This window comes from Protobothrops mucrosquamatus, unplaced genomic scaffold (assembly GCF_001527695.2).
Source record: "Protobothrops mucrosquamatus isolate PMUCROS unplaced genomic scaffold, P.Mucros_1.0 scaffold1545, whole genome shotgun sequence".
NCBI lineage: Eukaryota > Metazoa > Chordata > Lepidosauria > Squamata > Viperidae > Protobothrops > Protobothrops mucrosquamatus.
In genome coordinates this window covers 209,680-228,944 of record NW_015387715.1, presented here as the reverse complement: position 1 = coordinate 228,944, position 19,265 = coordinate 209,680, and the positions used below count along the sequence as shown (strand labels likewise).

General features: G+C 33.4%; 1 protein-coding gene across 1 annotated transcript in view; it reads left to right on the top strand.

Moving 5' to 3' along the window:
* The window catches only part of MCC (MCC regulator of WNT signaling pathway), a gene marked incomplete in the record, with an annotated part of 78,492 nt that overhangs the window by 12,938 nt on the left and 46,289 nt on the right, over positions 1 to 19,265 (top strand). The window contains 3 exon segments of the mRNA XM_015822393.1: positions 2,150 to 2,292; positions 11,295 to 11,437; positions 15,096 to 15,259. Coding sequence (XP_015677879.1) covers positions 2,150 to 2,292; positions 11,295 to 11,437; positions 15,096 to 15,259 — 450 coding nt within the window.

The following is a 19,265-nucleotide window of genomic DNA, read 5'->3' as shown; positions in this document are numbered from 1 at the left end:
GAGTCAAGCTATTTTCCAAGGCACCTGAGGGCAGGACAAGAAGCAACGGATGGAAACTAATCAAGGAGAGAAGCAACTTAGAACTAAGGAGAAACTTCCTGACAGTTAGAACAATTAACCAGTGGAACAACCTGCCTCCAGAAGTGGTGAATGCTCCAACACTGGAAGTTTTTAAGAAGAGACTGGACAGCCATTTGTCTGAAATGGTATAGGGTTTCCTGCCTGAGCAGGGGATTGGACTAGATGACCTCCAAAGTCCCTTCCAACTTTTTATTATTATTATTATTATTATTATTATTATTATTATTATTATTATTATTATTATTATTATTATTATTATTAAGATACTCTTCTATAAAAACAGATTATTAATTAAAGAAAAAATATTTAATAATCTTCAGTATACTAGTATTATGCAATTCAATATTTTTAATGATTTATGGTACTATATTTGTGGCTGTGAATATTTTAATATACAAGATAACTAATATCAGTTTTCTAAATTCTGATGATCTCCAAGTATTAAAAATAATTGTTCAATTAATTAAAATGTTATATTGTGAAATTTGTATCTGAAATAGTTGCTGCTGTGATAAAAGAGAGAAAATAGCATGAAGTAATTTCCTTAAATGATTTTGGTTGACACTTCCATAAAAAACATGAATAATTTTCCAGCGAAGCAAATGGGGTAGTTACAGTATGTCATGGATTGCACAGTCATCTAGCATAAATTTCTGGTCTAGTTTTCAGGCAGTGGCTGTTTTACCGTAAAATAATGGAATATGTATTTTGCATCCAGTTAAACCCAACAGATATGTGAAATTATCCCCATATCAGGATTATTAATCATTCTCATCCACCCACTATCATTCAAGCATTACCCTAGCTACTCTAAAGAGGGAACAAATTTGCATCCCGTTTTGCTCCTACTTTCTGCTTTGAGCCTACTCTAAATGAGTTAAATGGAAAACTAGCCTCCCCCTTACTTCAGACATGACACACCTTGTAAATTATCATGAATAATTTGATTGATATATTGAGTAATGTAATGATCCTGTTTTGATATGGAACTTTCATCACTTAAAATTTAAATTTAGTCTCATAGCTGAGTCTATAAAGATACGGTCTTTCATTACAATGAAGCTACAGTATGTTATTATAAAGTTTTATATCTAAAATGAGAGGACCCATTAAATTGTTGTATCAATATCCTAAAACTAATAGGGTTTTCATTCTGATTTCTGTGATTCATATATATTTTTGCATAAGTTGCCATCAGGAATGTTCCAGATCAATGTTTTTGGTAGGAGTCTTCCTCGTCTTTAATATTAGGTTTGGGACTAGTACATAGCCAAAAATAATTTCAATGTGATCCATCTCATCAGATGGGATGCTTCTTTAGCAAAATGGCCTCTTTTTGTAGTGGGAATGACATCCAGATGTCACTGTCACCTTTTTTTGCAGATCCAAACCATCCAGAAGTCAATCTTTTTACTATTTACTGGAACAGGAAATGCATATGATATTACAGCAGGATGTAGACTAAAGAATATAGACTAAAGAATAAAGAATGTGTGATCCAAAAGTTCCGTAAATTATAGTTTAAGGTTTATAGTTTCAGTTACCGACTATAAACTATATTGTGGTGATGAGAATACATTATTCCTGTGCTGTGACTGTGTATATTTAGTATATTTATATGGGAAGCCAACTCAAACTATATCATTCTGGGTGATGTATAATAAAAAAATACAAAATAAAAATACCAAAGGTACCATTATAAAGCAAACTAAAACAAGTAAATGGCAATCAGAAATATAATATACTATATTTCACCAGTTGGGAATTTCCTCATTTTGACCCAAGAGCCTGGGGACACAGAGCAAGGTTATCTTCCTAAACTTCATTGGGTGCTTTTTTTTTTTTACAAAGACAAATAATTTCATCAAAAATGATATTTACACAAAAAGGAGTATTGTTATGGCTTATATTAAACCTTGAAGGAAATTTTTCATTAACCAGTCTATCTAATCTAAACCTGTTACAAGTTTGTATATGTTTGGTAAGATGACAGGTTGTAAAATACCATCTTGCATCATATTCCATATTGCCTCCATATGACCTCAACATTTCTTTTTACACTACTTAGTGTGAGCAATCTCACCTAATGAGAGAGCATGAAGATGTGCAAGAGCGTACAACGCTTCGTTATGAGGAACGGATCACAGAGCTTCATAGCATTATTGCAGAGCTAAATAAGAAAATAGATCGACTACAAGGAACTACTATAAGGTACAATGACAACTGTATTTATTAACAAGTATGTGAACATACTTCTTGCGTTTGGTGAAAACAATTTCTCTTTCTAAATATACATTCTTTCAGACCTTAGATTAGTGACTGAATTCTGTGTTTTGCTTCCCTTATTCATATCCTGGACATTTCATAAACTCTCTTGCCACTGAAGTATATCTTAAGTATAACAGCAAGTCACCTATAGCTGTTGGACATTCTTTCCAAGTCCTTAGCATTTAATACCTATCCAAATAACACAGAATTAAAAGTTCATTTTTAAAAACCCTTAAGCTTAACTATTTATAATAGGAATGAGCAACCTGAGGCTTGTCTGTCAACAATCTTCAGGTCACTGGAGAAAATTATATTATTGATAACAGGAGCAGAACAAGTTTTATTTGCAATAACCAGGGAGATTGAGAAGCTGTAACACTCATTTCAGTAATTTCCAGGCCAGTACTGGAAAAGAAGTTGCATGAGGGTTCATAGATAAAACTCTGCTCCATTATAGATCAGGAGCCCTATAATGATAAAGAAAAAGGTATTTTAGTCTCTAACAAGATTGCATTTCCAAAAATCCACCCAAAAGTTGTTGAGAAAGTGGCAGTGCCCTGATTTTGCCAGGGAACATGATACTGTGCTTTGCTGACCATTTATGCCATTAGATGATTCTTAATACCTTTCTTTAGTTTCTTAACATCTTCCAGAGCTGTCTATCCTTGAAACATTAAGACATCACACACTCTTGACTATAAATGAGTATTATTTATGAGTAGTCCATATTAATTCTACCAACTATTCTGATCCATTGGTTTTATACAAGAAAAACTCTTTAGTGTTACATAGATTTGTTGTCCAAATCACAAGCTTTTATCAATAGATGGTAAAACTACATGTACAAAGTATGCAAAATATATGGAGAGTAACATTTTAGTAATGAAGACTAATAGTTTTTATCTAGTATCATCTATGTATGTAAGACTTTGCAAACAAAGTAAGATCCATACCAAATTATAACAATAAGTTCATAATGCAATTCTATTTGTTATTCTTTCTTATTCATTCAGTGGGCTTATATGGCTGTCCATCTCATATTCATGACTCTGGGCAGCTAACAAAATAAAAATCCTGATAAAAACATACGCAAAAAATATAAAACCCGTAGCACCAGAAAAAATTATAAAGCCCCAATTGAACAGTCAATATAACCAAACTGGGGGCCCATCTCTAGGGCTTCCAGTTTCAAGCACAAAGCCACATCTTCAAGGCCTTATGGAAGGCCAACAGGGAAGAAACCAACCTGGTGCCTGAAGGAATGACATTCCAGAGAGTGGAGTACCAGAACTTCAAAGGTTTTCTTCTTGGGCCCTGCCAGTTGCCATTCACTCCTACTGGACTGAATGGCACAGGTAGAAATGACTTAATGACTTCAAAAATAAATGTAAGCAGAGAGTGTTCAATGCAGTGCAATATTATATATATTTCTTCTCTAAGTAGTCTGACTTTCTTTAATGACAGGGTTGATGTGGTTTTTAGTATTGTCAAAAATATTTCAAATTTTTTCAACAAAGCATACACGAAACCATACCGCAATATGAGTTGGATAAGGCATTAACACTTTCAAATGCATCTGATGGAGATGACATGATAATTAAAAAGTCAAGCCAATTATCATTCTGAATTATCTTACAACAATGCAATTGTTTACACTCCAGCTGCTTGGAAAACATATTTTTAAAGAGATGCAGTTATATACAATTTAATATGAGATTTGAAAGATAAACTATCTGAAATAGTGCTAGTTAGTTTTTAAAAACACTTGTTACCAAAAGTTTGTAAAAAAAAAAGGCTGTAGCATTGTAAATTATGTGTTCATAAATTGTTACAGCAAAAATCAGCATTCTAGCTCTGAGTTATTGTGGCAGAGTGGCTTGGAAGTTGTAATTACTGTAATGAAGTCAAATATACTCTTTTCTGCTTGGTATGCAACAAAATAGATTGACTAAATTCCTGTGTTTTGGAATTTGAATACCTTTGGAAGAAACAATCAACCACAGCAGATCCAGAATCCTATGGCCAGGCTTCTATTGGGTAGGGTCCAGCCTCAGCTTCAAGGGTTACCATGATTGGTAAACATCATTGTTTCCATGTCAAATTTAAAATGCATGGTTTTACATAAAAATCTCTTTAAGACTTGGGAACTGCCTACCCCATTAGTATATCACTTCGCTCATCATTTGTGAAGTGCTGCCCAAGTAGAAGCCTAGCTGGAATCAACCATGGTCATTGGTACACAGTATCTTTGCCCCAAGGATCATATTAAAACATAGAGTATAATCAAAAATGAGTGTTTTCTGAATTGTAATATAGCTGACCAGGCAAAGAATTAACAGATAAACTAAGACTAGTTAGAATATGTCTATAGGTTGCCAGAGAAGAGAAGGTTGATCTAAGATTTTTCAGAGGGCATTATAAAAATTAGTTCTATAAAATAGACCTTGGTTAACAAATGTTAAAAGATAAATTTGCAAATTACACCATTAATAAAAAATACTAATATTCTTACATATTCGATAGTTCAATGTTTTAAAATGTAATTCTTAACAAAAAAAATTTAATAACAAGTATACAGAAAACTATAATCTTGACTTCTAATAAGGAAAAATTTAAATGACGATTGTTGTGATAGATCAGGTTAACTTCCTGCTTATGTGGCAAATAAAACTATAATGTTACCAAGGCAATAAAGGAAATAACAGAAATAATTAAGTTTTATTATCTCTTTTTAAGTGATATGATTTTGAAATTAGAATCGCCTACTGGATAAGTGAACTAGTTATAGCTCAATGTATTTTCATTGTATTTTTTTAAAAGGGCATCGTATTGAAATTCTTTCAAAATATAATAGTGGAAAAATACTTTAAATTACAATTCCCTTTTTAATGTTACGATTCTTAACTTTTAAAAAATGATGTGAAAAACATTTTCCAGTTATATAGTCACTAGAAAGTTTTATTGTTATTTAATAAATATTTTAAGGCTCTGTTCAGTATCAGATGATAAGCTTCAGCTTTTATTATAGGGTATTCATTTTGTATTTTTCTGCCAGAATAAGGTCAACATTAAGAATATCTCATGTGGCTGACTTAGGAAATTGAAAGCTAACACTGATGCTTTAATAATGATATATCATGTGATTAATAATAACATTATACATTGTCACAAACTGTCCTTGCTTACAATTTATGTTCTATGCATGCATAATCCTTAACCTTATCAGCTCAAATATAGACAAGGAAATTAAAATCTTTTGGGTCATTAAGGATTCCCTATATAGTCATGGCCTTGTGAACTTTTTGAGCTTTGCTGCATTGCTAAAGAAATTTGCCTGTGATTAGACCCACATCCCTATGGAGATTAAAACAGGGAAAGGGAGCAGAGTAGCTAAATGTTAGGAAGGATAGTTGGGAAAGCCGCAAGGATGAGAAGAATAGTCTGCTAATAACTTAAAGTGTGATTTTCATATCTAATATTTTCTGTTGGATTATGATTTAGTCTACTGGTAATTAAAAATATCAAAGTAAATTTGCAAATAATTCAACTTTTTATAAGTTTTTAAGACTTAGTAGTGGAAGGATTTTTTAAAAACATGTGGAGTGATGAAAGTTATAATGATAACTCTAGAGTATCTTAGAGGTGTAAATACAGTAGTGGGAAAAATTGTGGAAACCTTTTGGGAAAAGTGTATTTTTGAGGTTTGATGGCTAATAGCACCACTTTTTTTGGGAGTAGTACCATAAAATTATATATCAATGGAAAGATAATTTAATCAAGAATGTAATGCAACAAAGTTTGTTCAATTATCTGTACTGTGTTCTATGAAAAGTTATAGCCAAATAACCAGAAAAGGAAGCACAACTTGCTTAGGTTGATATCAGGTAGCTTTCCTTCATCTGATTGTAGCCAATGAGCATGAGTATTTAGAGAGCCAATCAGATGTCATCTTGTTTTGGCAATGAGCCAATCAGATCACAGTAGGATTCAGTTATTAATGTCATCTATTGAAGCTGAGAGGAAGATATTTGTCAGTGTGTTATGTGATCGCTATCAAGTTGGTTGAGGTTTTTTGTGTTCTTTCATTTAGTGAGCTTGTAAAACGTAACAAAATTAAAGTAATGGTGCAAAGAGTTAACTGGTTGCCCAGAAAACAATGTAAAATAGTATTATTAAATGAACAAGGCTACAGTTATAAAGAAATTAGAAGAAAAATTGGTGGAAACTTAACCAAAGATGGCATTTCTACTGTACACTTTTCCCAAAAGGTTTCCACAATTTTGGCATACTAGATTTTTTTTGCCAGGGTTATGAAAATAACTTACCATTTTTCCTTCTAGGATTTTTTTACATTATAATGTACCTATGAATAATTAAAAAAAAGATAGCTAAGCACTACGTCGTTGAATCTTTAATATGCTATAAAGTTTGCCTCAAAAGGTCTAATTCTTCTACTAAAAATAGAGGCATTGGTCTAAAATTCATTAATGCAAGCAAAGGAGTACTGACAATATTCACCATTTGAAATCATTATTTTCCTATTGAAAAAATTAGCTAAAAGGGTAAATATCATTGCTGTTTGCTATTTTTTCTTTATTCTGTATAAAGACTTGTATGTGTTTGTATAATTCATCAAATAGATGTTAGTTCAAAATATATGATTTTTATAAGCTTTTGAGGGTGGAGACTTGTTTCTCATTTAGTTTAATTAAAATAACATTTCTAATGTCCATTTATTATGTTGTGGATTATATAATAAATTTAGATCAGTTTATCCTTGCCACTTTTGGAAGTATCTGAAATAATGACTTGAAACAAGCAAACTGTATTTGATTAACTCTTCTTAATTTTAGGAATGCTTATCTAGCGAATATAGAGGTTTTAGCTTCTGTTTAGATCTTTACTGGTCTATGACATATTCTATACACCAGTGATGGCGAACCTTTTAGAGACCCAGTGCCCAAACTGCAACCCAAAACCCACTTATTTATCACCGGGTGCCATGTGGGCGTGGCCGCGGTGGTCATGGCAGACTGGGTGGGCGGGGCCAGGGTGGCAGGGGCCAGTCCCTCACCATCTCCGGGGCACGGCATGCGTGCCCACAGAGAGGGCTCTGAGTGCCGCCTCTGGCACGTGTGCCATAGGTTCGCCACCTCTGCTATACACTGTCATTTAGTATTCTGTGAAAACTTATCTTGATAGCAAATTATTCTATGCTTTGATGCTGTATATTTATTTTAACTATAAATTTGCTATGAGGGAAATTTCTTATTTTTCTTAACCCTAACCCTAATGAAAAAATAAAATTCAATTTCTTTTTTTTCCCTTTACACTCAAAAAGGATTTTCCTTTTTCCATATTCCTTAGAATATAAATCTTTTAACTTCACAAAATTGATTTGTTGCACACGGGAACAAAGTCACCCATTCAGATTACCCAAAGGTCAGAAAAAAATGGAGGATTGTTAATCAGTGTTCATATGAGAGAACTAACAGTGAGAAGACGTAACGCAAATATTAACATAAGTTGAATTATAACAACTCTTTTATTCACAGAGGATTTCAAACCATAGATATCAAGGTATTGTGGCAGCACTGATTAAAACAGAATGAAAGTTGGAAAAGAGCCAGTTTTTAGATTGTGTGTGAAACCATGAGAGAATTACTGTGTACACACCCTGTCAGCATCCCAAATTAATTCCTTAGCGGAGGAGTGTATGAGGAGTAAAAGTTTGTGTAATTTGTATAATTTCTTGTGTTTTGTTTAATGAGAAAAGCAAATATATATGATCTGTTATTAGAAGGATAAATGATAACAATCAACGATTAGTAACTAGAAAACTAGGTTTTTGTAGAGCTTTCATCAACTCAGCATATTTCAAAATAGTTCTGTTATTATGTATACCTAATAATTCTCAAAAATAAATTTAAATAGCATAGCAATTAGCTGTGTCCACAATGTCATATATATGATATTTCTTTTTTTATGTATATATTTATTATATACACAAAAACATACATCCAACAGTAACAACAAAAAAGAAAAAAAGTGTATATAAAAGGAAAAAAAGGGAAAAAATGACCCAAACATCCATCATTAAACATATAAAAAAATCCAGTCTGGCTGGATGCTGAAAATAAAAATAAAAATACCCTGATAAATACATGATATTTCTTGAAGCATTAGTGGTTATGCAGACTTTAATATGCTCTCATTAGGACCATGTATTAGATCATTGAAAATTTTATATAATATCTTCTGAAAAGATAAATTATCATTGAAGATGGTATTTGTGATTTGAACGTATTAGTCTTCCTTCTCTAATTCTTCTGGAAGGAAGACTGCTAAAGTCTTTAGTAATTATTTTAATTATCAATTACATTTTCAATTAAAACAACAATAACACATGCCTAAGGTAAACAACAACTTTATTGAAGTCTCAAAATTAAACAGCAACAGTATTGAAATATTAAAATGCCAAATTTAAAAACTCTGAGAAAAAATATGACAGTCTTCTTAAAAAGAGGCTGATTCCAAAAATGTGTATTAAGAAAACTGTATCCTCAGCTAGGTAATAGTTTGAAAGAAAATGAGCAGTTATAATTTCCGTAACATGTTCAACTTGAAATGTTTACATGTGCCATACACTTACTAAATAGCCACACACAAATAACTTTCAGTCTGGAGTCATACTGTGTTTGCTGTAATACAATTTTCCATAGCCTAGAGTCTTCCCGATGTGTTGAACTTCACAATTCTCAGTCAGTATGACCAATACATCTAGAACAGGGCCCCCAAACCCCTGTTAGGAACTGGGCCTCACAAATGGTGGGCGAATGAGCAAAGCTTCATCTGTGCATGTACGGGATCTAGGTTGCGCAAACAGACGCCACCATCCTGGTCCATGGAAAAATTGTCTTCCACAAAACCAGTCCCTAGTGCCAGAAATGTTAGGATTAGGGATGTAGAATACCAAGAAATCAAAAGCTGTGATACCTCAAATAAAAGAGATGGTACAACACATTTTTGAAGAAAGTACTTACTGGATTCGTATAATTATATTTAATTTTGTATATTTTTAATATATGTGATATCTAGGTGAGATGGGAGCACTTATGTACTAAAATATGCAAGAAAAAAATGCACGGCATAAAGAGGCATGTGGGAAACACAATTGTGCAATGAAGTCATACTTAAGTTAACTCAGAAATACTAATATCAACATGAGGCAGATTATTAGCCTGCATATGTTATAAATAAAGGGAGCATGCTAAACTGAAATATGTTAGACAGATTTCTTTCAAAACTAAATTAATTTTGAAAAAGATATTCCTTCAATGGATTCTCTAAAATGAAAACTAGAGAAGAAGACTGATCAGTCTTTCCTTTAAAATAAGGAAATTGCATGTGTAAGGGATGCTCTCCAGATTGTTGCACTGTGTTCAGCTATAACAAGTATGCAATGTTTGTTTTCACAAAGAAAAAGCTAACATTACCTCCTAGTTTGAATTTAACCCAATTTGGCTAAATAGAGCAAATTTGAGATTCATTGCATCTTGTGTGTTCAGTTTTAATATGGTGATAAGCTCTTTCACCAGGAAAGAAGTAATTCAAGTTTTGAAATGAATGACTAATTGCAGAGAGTTGACTAAGCATGCAAACAAATTATCCTTCTAACCAAAAAAAAGACATGTCTTCAACATCATGGTAATTGTTTTTTTGCTTAAGGCTAATTATTATTGGAGTGTAATGTTCCCAGTAATTAAGTATTCATAGAGCATTAACCAATATTTCATTATCATATATTTTGATTTGTGTGCCAGTTACTGTGCTATTTAGAATTTAGTTCTCTTATTTAATAAATATATAGCTTTGATCTCAACTTTAAACAAACTTCTGGCATGTTTTGAATATTTTTGGTTCTCCTAATAAACTAATACTTCTCATTTGAATTTAGTTTTGATAATTTGAATAGTTGTGCACTTACACGAAGAGGAAGTAATAATTTTATGTTTTCCTTTTATCAGAAACAGCTAGCATTTGATCACAAACAATTGCTATCCTCTTAAAGGAAAGTCTTCAGCCAATTGAATCTAGGCATCTTTGAAGGAATTTTGTGGGCGTCCGGAGTATTCCATTACTGCCTTCAATTGTAGCTGAATAGTTGCACTTAATATTTTCTTAGGAAGGAGAAACCCCTTGAACTACTGTATATATTTAAATAAAATCTGTTTCTATTGGAATGTGTTATTGAAATATTTGTAAATAGTTTGCTGTACAATGTGTCAACACAGTAAGATAAATTTCCTTTTAAGGTATAAAAATAATGACTTCTGTAGTTCTTAAAGTATTAATTTTAGCATGCCTGAAGAGATGTGCTACTGAAGATAATTCCTAGCTATAACCTTCTGTGAAAGAAAGTGACTGATTTTTCCAACTTGATATATTTTCTGTTCATTTATGTACTGCTAATTAATATTGTGAAATAATGAATTTCTTAAAAGTGAAACACCCCACCCACTAGCAAAAGAATAATGCAAGAAAAATGTGAGAAGTCCCTGAAAGTAGATTAGATAGACCTGGGTTGAAAGTGGAATTGTATAAGCTATGTATTTCTGACCATTTCTGTGCTGTTCTGAAAACCTGGAAGTTACAAATGGTAAATAAATAAAATAACATTTTGAAAGCAGAGTTTAAATAACTGAATACTAGTACAAAGCACTGAATGTACTGTAGCTTTACTTTCAATACCTTCTGTGATCAATTTTATGCTTTATGTTCCCTTCATTGACCATTGTATTAATGTTCTAGATCTTACAAACAGATATTACTGAATGTAATATAGAATATCTATAAAAAAGCATCTTTGATCATTTTAAATTATTAAACTACATTTGCTCAGTTTCTGTTTATTTATTCCAAATATTTTATGTTTCATTCCTCAGAGAAGAAGATGAATATTCTGAACTACGATCAGAACTCAGTCAGAGTCAACATGAGGTCAATGATGATTCACATAGCATGGACCAAGATCAGACCTCTGCTTCCATTCCAGAGAACCAGTCAACTATGGTCACAGCTGACATTGGTATATTGAATATATTTATAGTTGTAAAAAATTGATTATTTTTTTAATAAAGCTTATAGTGCCATATCTCAATAGATTTAAATAACTAGCAAACCTTCCTAATCTTTTAAAATGTGAGGTAAACAGCTGCATTTAATAATTTTTTCTAGCCTCTTTGAAGGAAAAAATGACATCCAAAAAATGATGTTGAAAGAAAAGTAAAAATATCAAACATTATTTTTTAATAATACAAGTATTTAAAATACACATAAAACATCAATACCCAGAAATAAGTATAGAATATTAATTTCAGCAAAAGTTGCAGTGAGAATGTTTGTATTTGAGAATTCAAATGCAGTAAAAAAAATCAGAAATAACATAGGAGGTAATCCTTTTTAAAAATATTTGCAAAGTGCTGAAGTAAATCATTCTCATTTGTCCATTTACTTTTTTAAAATATTCTGAAATAATTTAGTTTAAATATAGCATTTTACTCAATAGTACATTAAATTATTAGTTTTTGAAGATTTCTTCTTATGCAATTAACTGTATAAATTCATAGATTGCTAGTAATATTAGATCAGTAACAAAGGAAATGAAAAGCAATGTTCTTCCAAGACTTGTTGCTTTCCGAAAGCTGTATAATTTTTATACAGATGGCAGGTTTCAGATAACATTTGGCTGAGCTGGGAAGTGTTAGGGACATTTGTTTGTGTCAGAATGACTCTAGTAATCATGGTTTTTGTCAAGCTCCAGCAGGTTTTGTGGTTGCATTGTCTGGGCCTATAGCCAATGTGCTATGTAGAAATAACTTGTGACAGAAAGAGTCAGTATATCAAGTCACATTTTAAAGATTCTGGATTCTGATGTTTAGTTCAGAGAGATAAGATGTCTTCTAAACTTACCAATAATTTATTGGTAAGAGTATGTTGTGTAGTGTGTGTCTCAAATTTTCCTGAATATACATGTGGAAATCTGTGTTTTTTATGGCATATAAATTGGTTCAGCTAAGAAATTGATTAAATTACTGTTGCCCTAGCTATTGCAAAATATTTGAAAAGTAAATGTTTGATTGGATCTGTAAAATGTACAAAATTGCTGTGACTAAAAAAAAGTCAGCATATAAAGGAACATTGAAACACTGCAATTGAAGATAATTTTATTCAAATCTATTCACCATTTTCAGACTATAAACAATAATTTTCCAAATAGATCTATACAGTGCTTTTTTTGTAAAAAAAAAAAAAAAAAAAAAGGTGCCGGAACTCATGCATTGTTCTAGCTCCAGTCGAAAGCCATTACAGAGCCGGGGGGGAGAAGAAACTGCTTTAGGGAGCTTCTGAGGTGCAGATCACTCACCTGGAAAAGGTCTGTCTCCTCTCTGCCGTGGTTCTTGCTGCTGCTCCGATCTGAGGCCAGGGGATGCATCCACAGCCCACCGTGGCCCGATACGGGCTCCAGAGGCCTGGAAAAGACTCTGCCGCCTGGATTTATGGCCATGGAACGATTTTTCGGGGGGGGGGGCACGGCCCTATCTGGGCTCCGGAGACCTTTTCCAGGTCTCCAGAGCCCAGATCGGGCCGCTGGGGCCACAAAATCTTTTTTATAAATTCATCCAGAGTAAAATCTTTTAGAAAAACTAAGATTTATCAGTACCTAGCAAATAGTTCCCTATACAACTAGGCTTTTCATTCAAGAAGCTTCTCCTGTTTAGTTCATATATGTGAAAGTAAAATTTTAATTTCAGTGTCCAGATTAGGCAATATTCATTTATATTGTCATTTTCTTCCAGACTCAGGTTACTTTTCAACAGAATTATAGCAACATATTACTTTGATGAAACAAGTTGGTTTATTTTTTAAAAAATGGCTTTCTTTACTAAGTAATAAATATGGTCAGAGAAACAATGGTATCCCAGCTGAATAGACCAAGACTTTTACATATCTTGGAATTGATTTTGAATCTACAGCTGCTTAGAATTAACAAATGGCTTGAAAAGCTGTTGTTGTATGCCCAGAATCTTCCAAAGCTATAATTAATTTTCCTAGTTCTAATGCTAGTTAGAAATATCAGCCAAATCTAATTTTCCAGGGTGGGTCATTTGTTCATTTAGTCCTTGCTGACAAGTTTATTTCTTCTTAAGAAAAATGCATGGCCTTGGAATTGTCTTACTGCAGCCTCATAGCCCAGTCCCAATGGTAGAAGTCACTCCTTGATTTGGATCTGTAAAAGGACAGACATTCTGCAAAGGTTCAAATAATTTTTATGGGAGATTTTCCAAAGACCACCTCTGTCTCTGTTCTATGGGGGGGGGGATTTACATTGCAAGATTCAGTATTTTACCTTGACCTAAAATGGAAGTTCTGCAATTTTTACAAATGGATCAATCTATTGACATATTAAAGTTGTTAAATTCTACTGGTTTTCTTATTAGAATTCTTACAGAAAATACTTCTAATGTATTCTTCAATCTCACAGATGTTTGAGTGATACTATACATTTATCTTATACTGTATAGAAAGTTGCCAACATTTAATATTTCTCATTAACTTTTGTCCCTTTTGTATGTTAATTCTTCATTATGTTTTATTAGTTCATAACTATATTATTGCTTTCATTTTTATTCATGATCATAAATAAAATAAGTGAAAATACTTTGGATTCTATAAACATTACCCAATAAATTCAGTAGGAATATATATTGCTTGCGTGACACTTTTGTTATTGTCACCTATGAAAGATAAGTATATTATTGAATGCATTTAGTTTATTCCTCACCACCAACATTATGTGGGTGGACTATACCAATTCATCTTCTGACCATCCAGAATAATAAATGTAATCAGAGATTCAGTACAAGCAGAAACAGAGATCATCTCACTTTTTTGAAAAAATTGTAATGAGAATATAGTACTCTGATATTACAGACACTTATAAGGTGTAATAAAATATAAGTGAATCATGCTAAAGATTACTTAGAACAGACATGTCAAACTCGCAATATCACGTGACGTCGCGCAACGTATCGGAGCTTTTTTGCCATTGCCGGCAATGGGGTGGGCGCAGCTCCGGTATGATGAAACTGGCCCACGGGCCGGCAGTTTGACACCCCTGGCTTAGAAGAATATAATTACATTACACTGAAGATTTCTGGTTTGCCTTATTTGTTGGCTTTAGTGATATTGTGCAGATGTTTCACATTTTTTGCAAAGTCACCTTACCATTGAGGTTCTCAAGTTAATGTTTTGTCGTGTTGTTGAAAATCAGGCTCCCAACTTTTAGGCTGATTGGCTGGTCTCAAAAAATCTAAACAAAGCCAGATCTGATTAATACTTGGATAGAAGATTATCAGGAAATCCCAGAGCTGGGGGGGGGAGCCAAAAGATAATGGCAACCAACATCCATTTGTATTGTTCTGAAAAAAAAACAACCTTGATTTCCCTTACATAGAAATCGAGCAATAGGAGCTTTAAGGCTGAATTAAAGAAGATAGTATTTGAATTAATCTTTTATCTTAGTTGTCAGGTGACCATTGGTAGGTTGCAAGATTAGGATGTTAGTACTGTATTTTCAAGGAAAATTTGAATCTGCACCCTTCTTCTTCTTCTCTAATCCCGTTAGAAAGATGAAGAGGTAGTCTCTTCTGCAATGCTCATCTGACACATTCTATTTATTTCAGATACCTGTAGTGACTTGAACTCGGAATTGCAGAGAGTGCTGACAGGACTGGAGAATGTTGTCTGCGGGAGAAAGAAGAGCAGCTGTAACTTGTCTGTGGCAGATGTCGACCGGCATATTGAACAGCTCACAACTGCCAGTGAACACTGTGACTTAGCCATTAAGGTGTGGTAATGTTAATTGTAACTATTTATGGAATGTAATGCAATTGGTCCAAATGTATGATTGTTTATTTCATAAAGAAGCATTTATTTATTTATTAAAGAAATTTCTGTAGCTGCCATTTCACACATGGGCGACTTCAGGCAGCTTGTAATATTTAAAGATCCACCAGATAAAACCTATAAACCACACAGACACACATGATACACCATCCCATGGCAGCAACCACATAATCAAATCAGCCACTTGATTGGCTTCATCTCCATTCATGGCCCCATGCCTGCTGACAAAACAGTGTTTTTAGGGCAACATGATAGGGAGTCTTGTTTATGATTATGCACTGAATTGGTCTGGGGTAGTCTGGGATAGTGCAACATCACCCATGTCCAAAGATGTTAATTCTCTAAGAGCCAAAGAGGCCTAACCCAGAATCACTTCATCTTGCCAGGATTCTGTTTTAGTCTGTTGCTCCTCATCCAGACCTCAATACCCTTCAGGCACTAAGAGAGAGTAATTGTAACGTTGGTTAACTCACCATAGGCAGAGATGTACGGCCAAACATCATCAGCATATTGATGATATCTTATCCCAATGTGATGGATGATCTCTCCCAGAAGTTTCATGTAGATGTTAAACAGGAACAAAGAAAGTACTGACCCTTGATGGACCTCGCAAAGCAAGGGTTCAGACCTCTTGCCCCCAATTAGCTTCAACTAAGAATGGTTCCAGAGACAGGAAATAAACCAGTACAATGCAGTGCCCCCCCACCCCAACCCCTGGACCCATGGTCAATTTATAAGGTCAAGTAGAGCAAGAATGGACCAATACCCCAGTCACATTCCCACTAGAGATCATCAAAACTAGCGACCAGTGTTGTTTCTGTTGCATATCCAGGCCTGATATGCACTCTGTATATCATTTTATAGACTTTCCAAATTTGTACACTTTGTAAAGCATTTTAAGACATAATAAGCAAGTTAGACTTCTTATTTGAATGAGTATTATACTTAGTAATAATTAGGAAATTTTCTATGTGCTGCATTTCTTGTTCAAAAGGGAACATGCTATTATTTTAAAAAAATTATGTATTCCAAAGGGATTTTGTTTTATTCCTTTTTTCATACTTCAGAAATGAAGTTCATTCATGCATCCAGAATCTGAAAAGCTCAGGGAAGGATCCTGAATTTTGATTTAAAGGTGATCTATGTAGGTCATCTTTAAATCTGTGCTGTTTCATAAAATACCAGGTTAAAAATAAGAAGTTGCGGATAGTAATAGAAATTAGAATTATAATGATACATCAGGAGATGCTTAAGAGGGAAGAGGGTCTGCTTTGGTCAAAACGTTTAAAAAATATTAAAATGAGAAATTTTAAAAATGAGCACACCATTAGGCTAATACAGAAACATGTCTTCCTAGAAACAATTAATTATTAGTTAATCAATGTTCCTGCCACCTTTACACACATATTCAGAATTGAATGATCATAACTCAGCCTTAATGTAGTGTAGTGTACACTTGCAATAAGAAATAATAGTATTGCAAGCACATATGTTTTAACTGGAATAGTTATTAAAGTGTATTATAATTGCACAAATTTTGCCTGAATTTATACATCTTATATATATTTCATTTATACATCTTGATTCATGCTAATTTTTAAATGCTAATCACATGCAAGCATGAGTTTCATAAGTGACTAAAGTTATTGATACTATATAGCACTTTTGTATATACAGGTAAGTTTTACAGGTAGTCCTCAACTTATGACCTCAATTGGGACCAGTACTTCCATTGCTAAGCATGTGAGTGGAAGGATTTCATTTTGGCCACATATTCAACTTTTCTCAAAAGTACTAAATCCTTCTTCTGCCACTTCATGTAAATGGGACTTATTGTATGAATACCTGTGGCTTAATTTGGCATAACATAAACATGATCTTCTTTATAGAAATCACTTTTGCTATGACTATAGCAAATGTAATATTGCCCATATCCTTGGGGAGTTTTAGAATTCTCTATCTTGGAAAACTTTGACAACAGATCTATGACTCATGCTCAGTTATTCCTATGTCCCATCTTTCTTTTCTTATTAATTCTTGAGCCGGCAAAAAACTAAAGCAACATAACATTTTCTGCCTCAATTGCTGATCCTTAGAGTCCCTATTCTGGCTTGCTGCCAACTAAGATGTCCTCACCTGGCAAAATGTAGGGATGGACTAGGATTTGATATCTGGACAACACACCTGCTGCCAACTTCTGTCCCAAAGTGTGTAAATATACAGGCAAAGAACATTGAAAATTTTCTAGACATGTCTTCTTTTCAATTCTACATTAATTATTTCCTTTAGTCCTTTACATTGAGAAGAAAGAGAAAAAGGCAAGAAGTGAGTGGTTTTTGCTTAATCCATAGCTGGAATACTTTAGATTAATTGAACTAGGAATAATAATTATGCCTTTATTGCTTCATAGCCAACTGTAGCTTTGAAGTCAGACTAAAGAAGAAATATACTTGCATAGCCACACACAACCTATCTGGCGAAGTGTAAAGGGAGAGGACAGATTGCAAGTTCTGTCGTCTTTAGAGAAGACCAAGGAAAATGCTTCCTGTCCTCTCATACTGATGGTTTCCCCACTCCAGTTCATTTGGGGAGGGGATACAAAGAGATTTATATGGCACTGTTTATTGCTTTATTATTCAACTCCTCCAGGTACGATTATCTGCTGAGAGATAGCAGATTTAGTGCTCTTCAGAACTTCAAAGTTTTCACAGTAACATCTCTTGTCAAAAGAAACCAGCTGTCATTTCTTTGGTTACAAAATAGTAAAATGGAAGAGCCATTTCTTTTAAAACTTGGCTTTGCAAAAAACAGGTCTCCAACATTTTCCGTGCTGCTGTCTCAGACATTGATAAGCTGTCTGGCTACATGCATGCAGCTTCCTAAGAGAGCTGAGATGAGCAGCTCTATCCTGGTTTTCTTCCTGGAAAGAGATGAAAAAGAAGTAAGGAGAGTCCCCTGAACTCCAGATTGAAATGGCAATTGGCTGTTCCCAATCTCTTTGGGTCAGACTCTATTGCATAGCAGACAAAATAGTCAGTAAAACACTTCAAATTTATGCAAATTGAAACTGCCATAGGTTACTGTTATCTGAATAGTTGTACAGAACATTTTTTAGACTGTGTGTATTCCAGATAAGGAGCCTGTAGTGTTTGCATTAGTAAGTGGTAGTTCATTCAGTTAACAGTAACTTTTTTTTCCTCAATTAGTTAATGAAAGCAGCAGTAAGTCCACTTAATATAGCGACTGATTAACCGGATTGCACTTTGCTACCCATTTTAGAGCTTAATTAGAATGTTTCATGTACTTCATTGCCTACTGAGCAAATACGCTCTACAAATGTCAATGGTTTAGTATTGCTTACATTAGCATAACAAGATGTGAATGAAATAGCCTTTTTTATCTTTAAAAAGTACAATTTTCTCTTGACTGAGTCTTAAACATAGCTGTATGTATTTGGTTTGGAGGCAAGCGCAGCCCAAGAAAGTAAAATAGAAAGGAGTTGAGAATATCACAATTACAAATTTTAAACAAATTTGAGTTGTGTTTTCTTTTCAAATAAATCACTGTTATTTCAAAGAAAGAATACATGACAATATAAAATACATAGTACTTAACAACAATAGCATATGAATTCCAGCTGCTGTTATGAATCTAATACTGTAAATAAGTTGTAACAAGTATTGTCTTGCAAACATAGTTGTAAGTAATCTATGTCAATAAATCTCATAGAAATACTCACAATTTCTTTAGCTCTAAAGAAACACCTACCTATTTGCACAGTATCCTTTATCTTACTCTTCAGAATTTTTAAAGTTATTTTTAGTTTTTCAACCAATAGCTGGCCTTTTACTGTTCAGATTGACTTGGTAAAAAGATATATATGAGGGAAACGCTTCAACATAAACCAAGAAAGTGTCCATTATGTTTAGCTATCTTCTGGGTGGGGG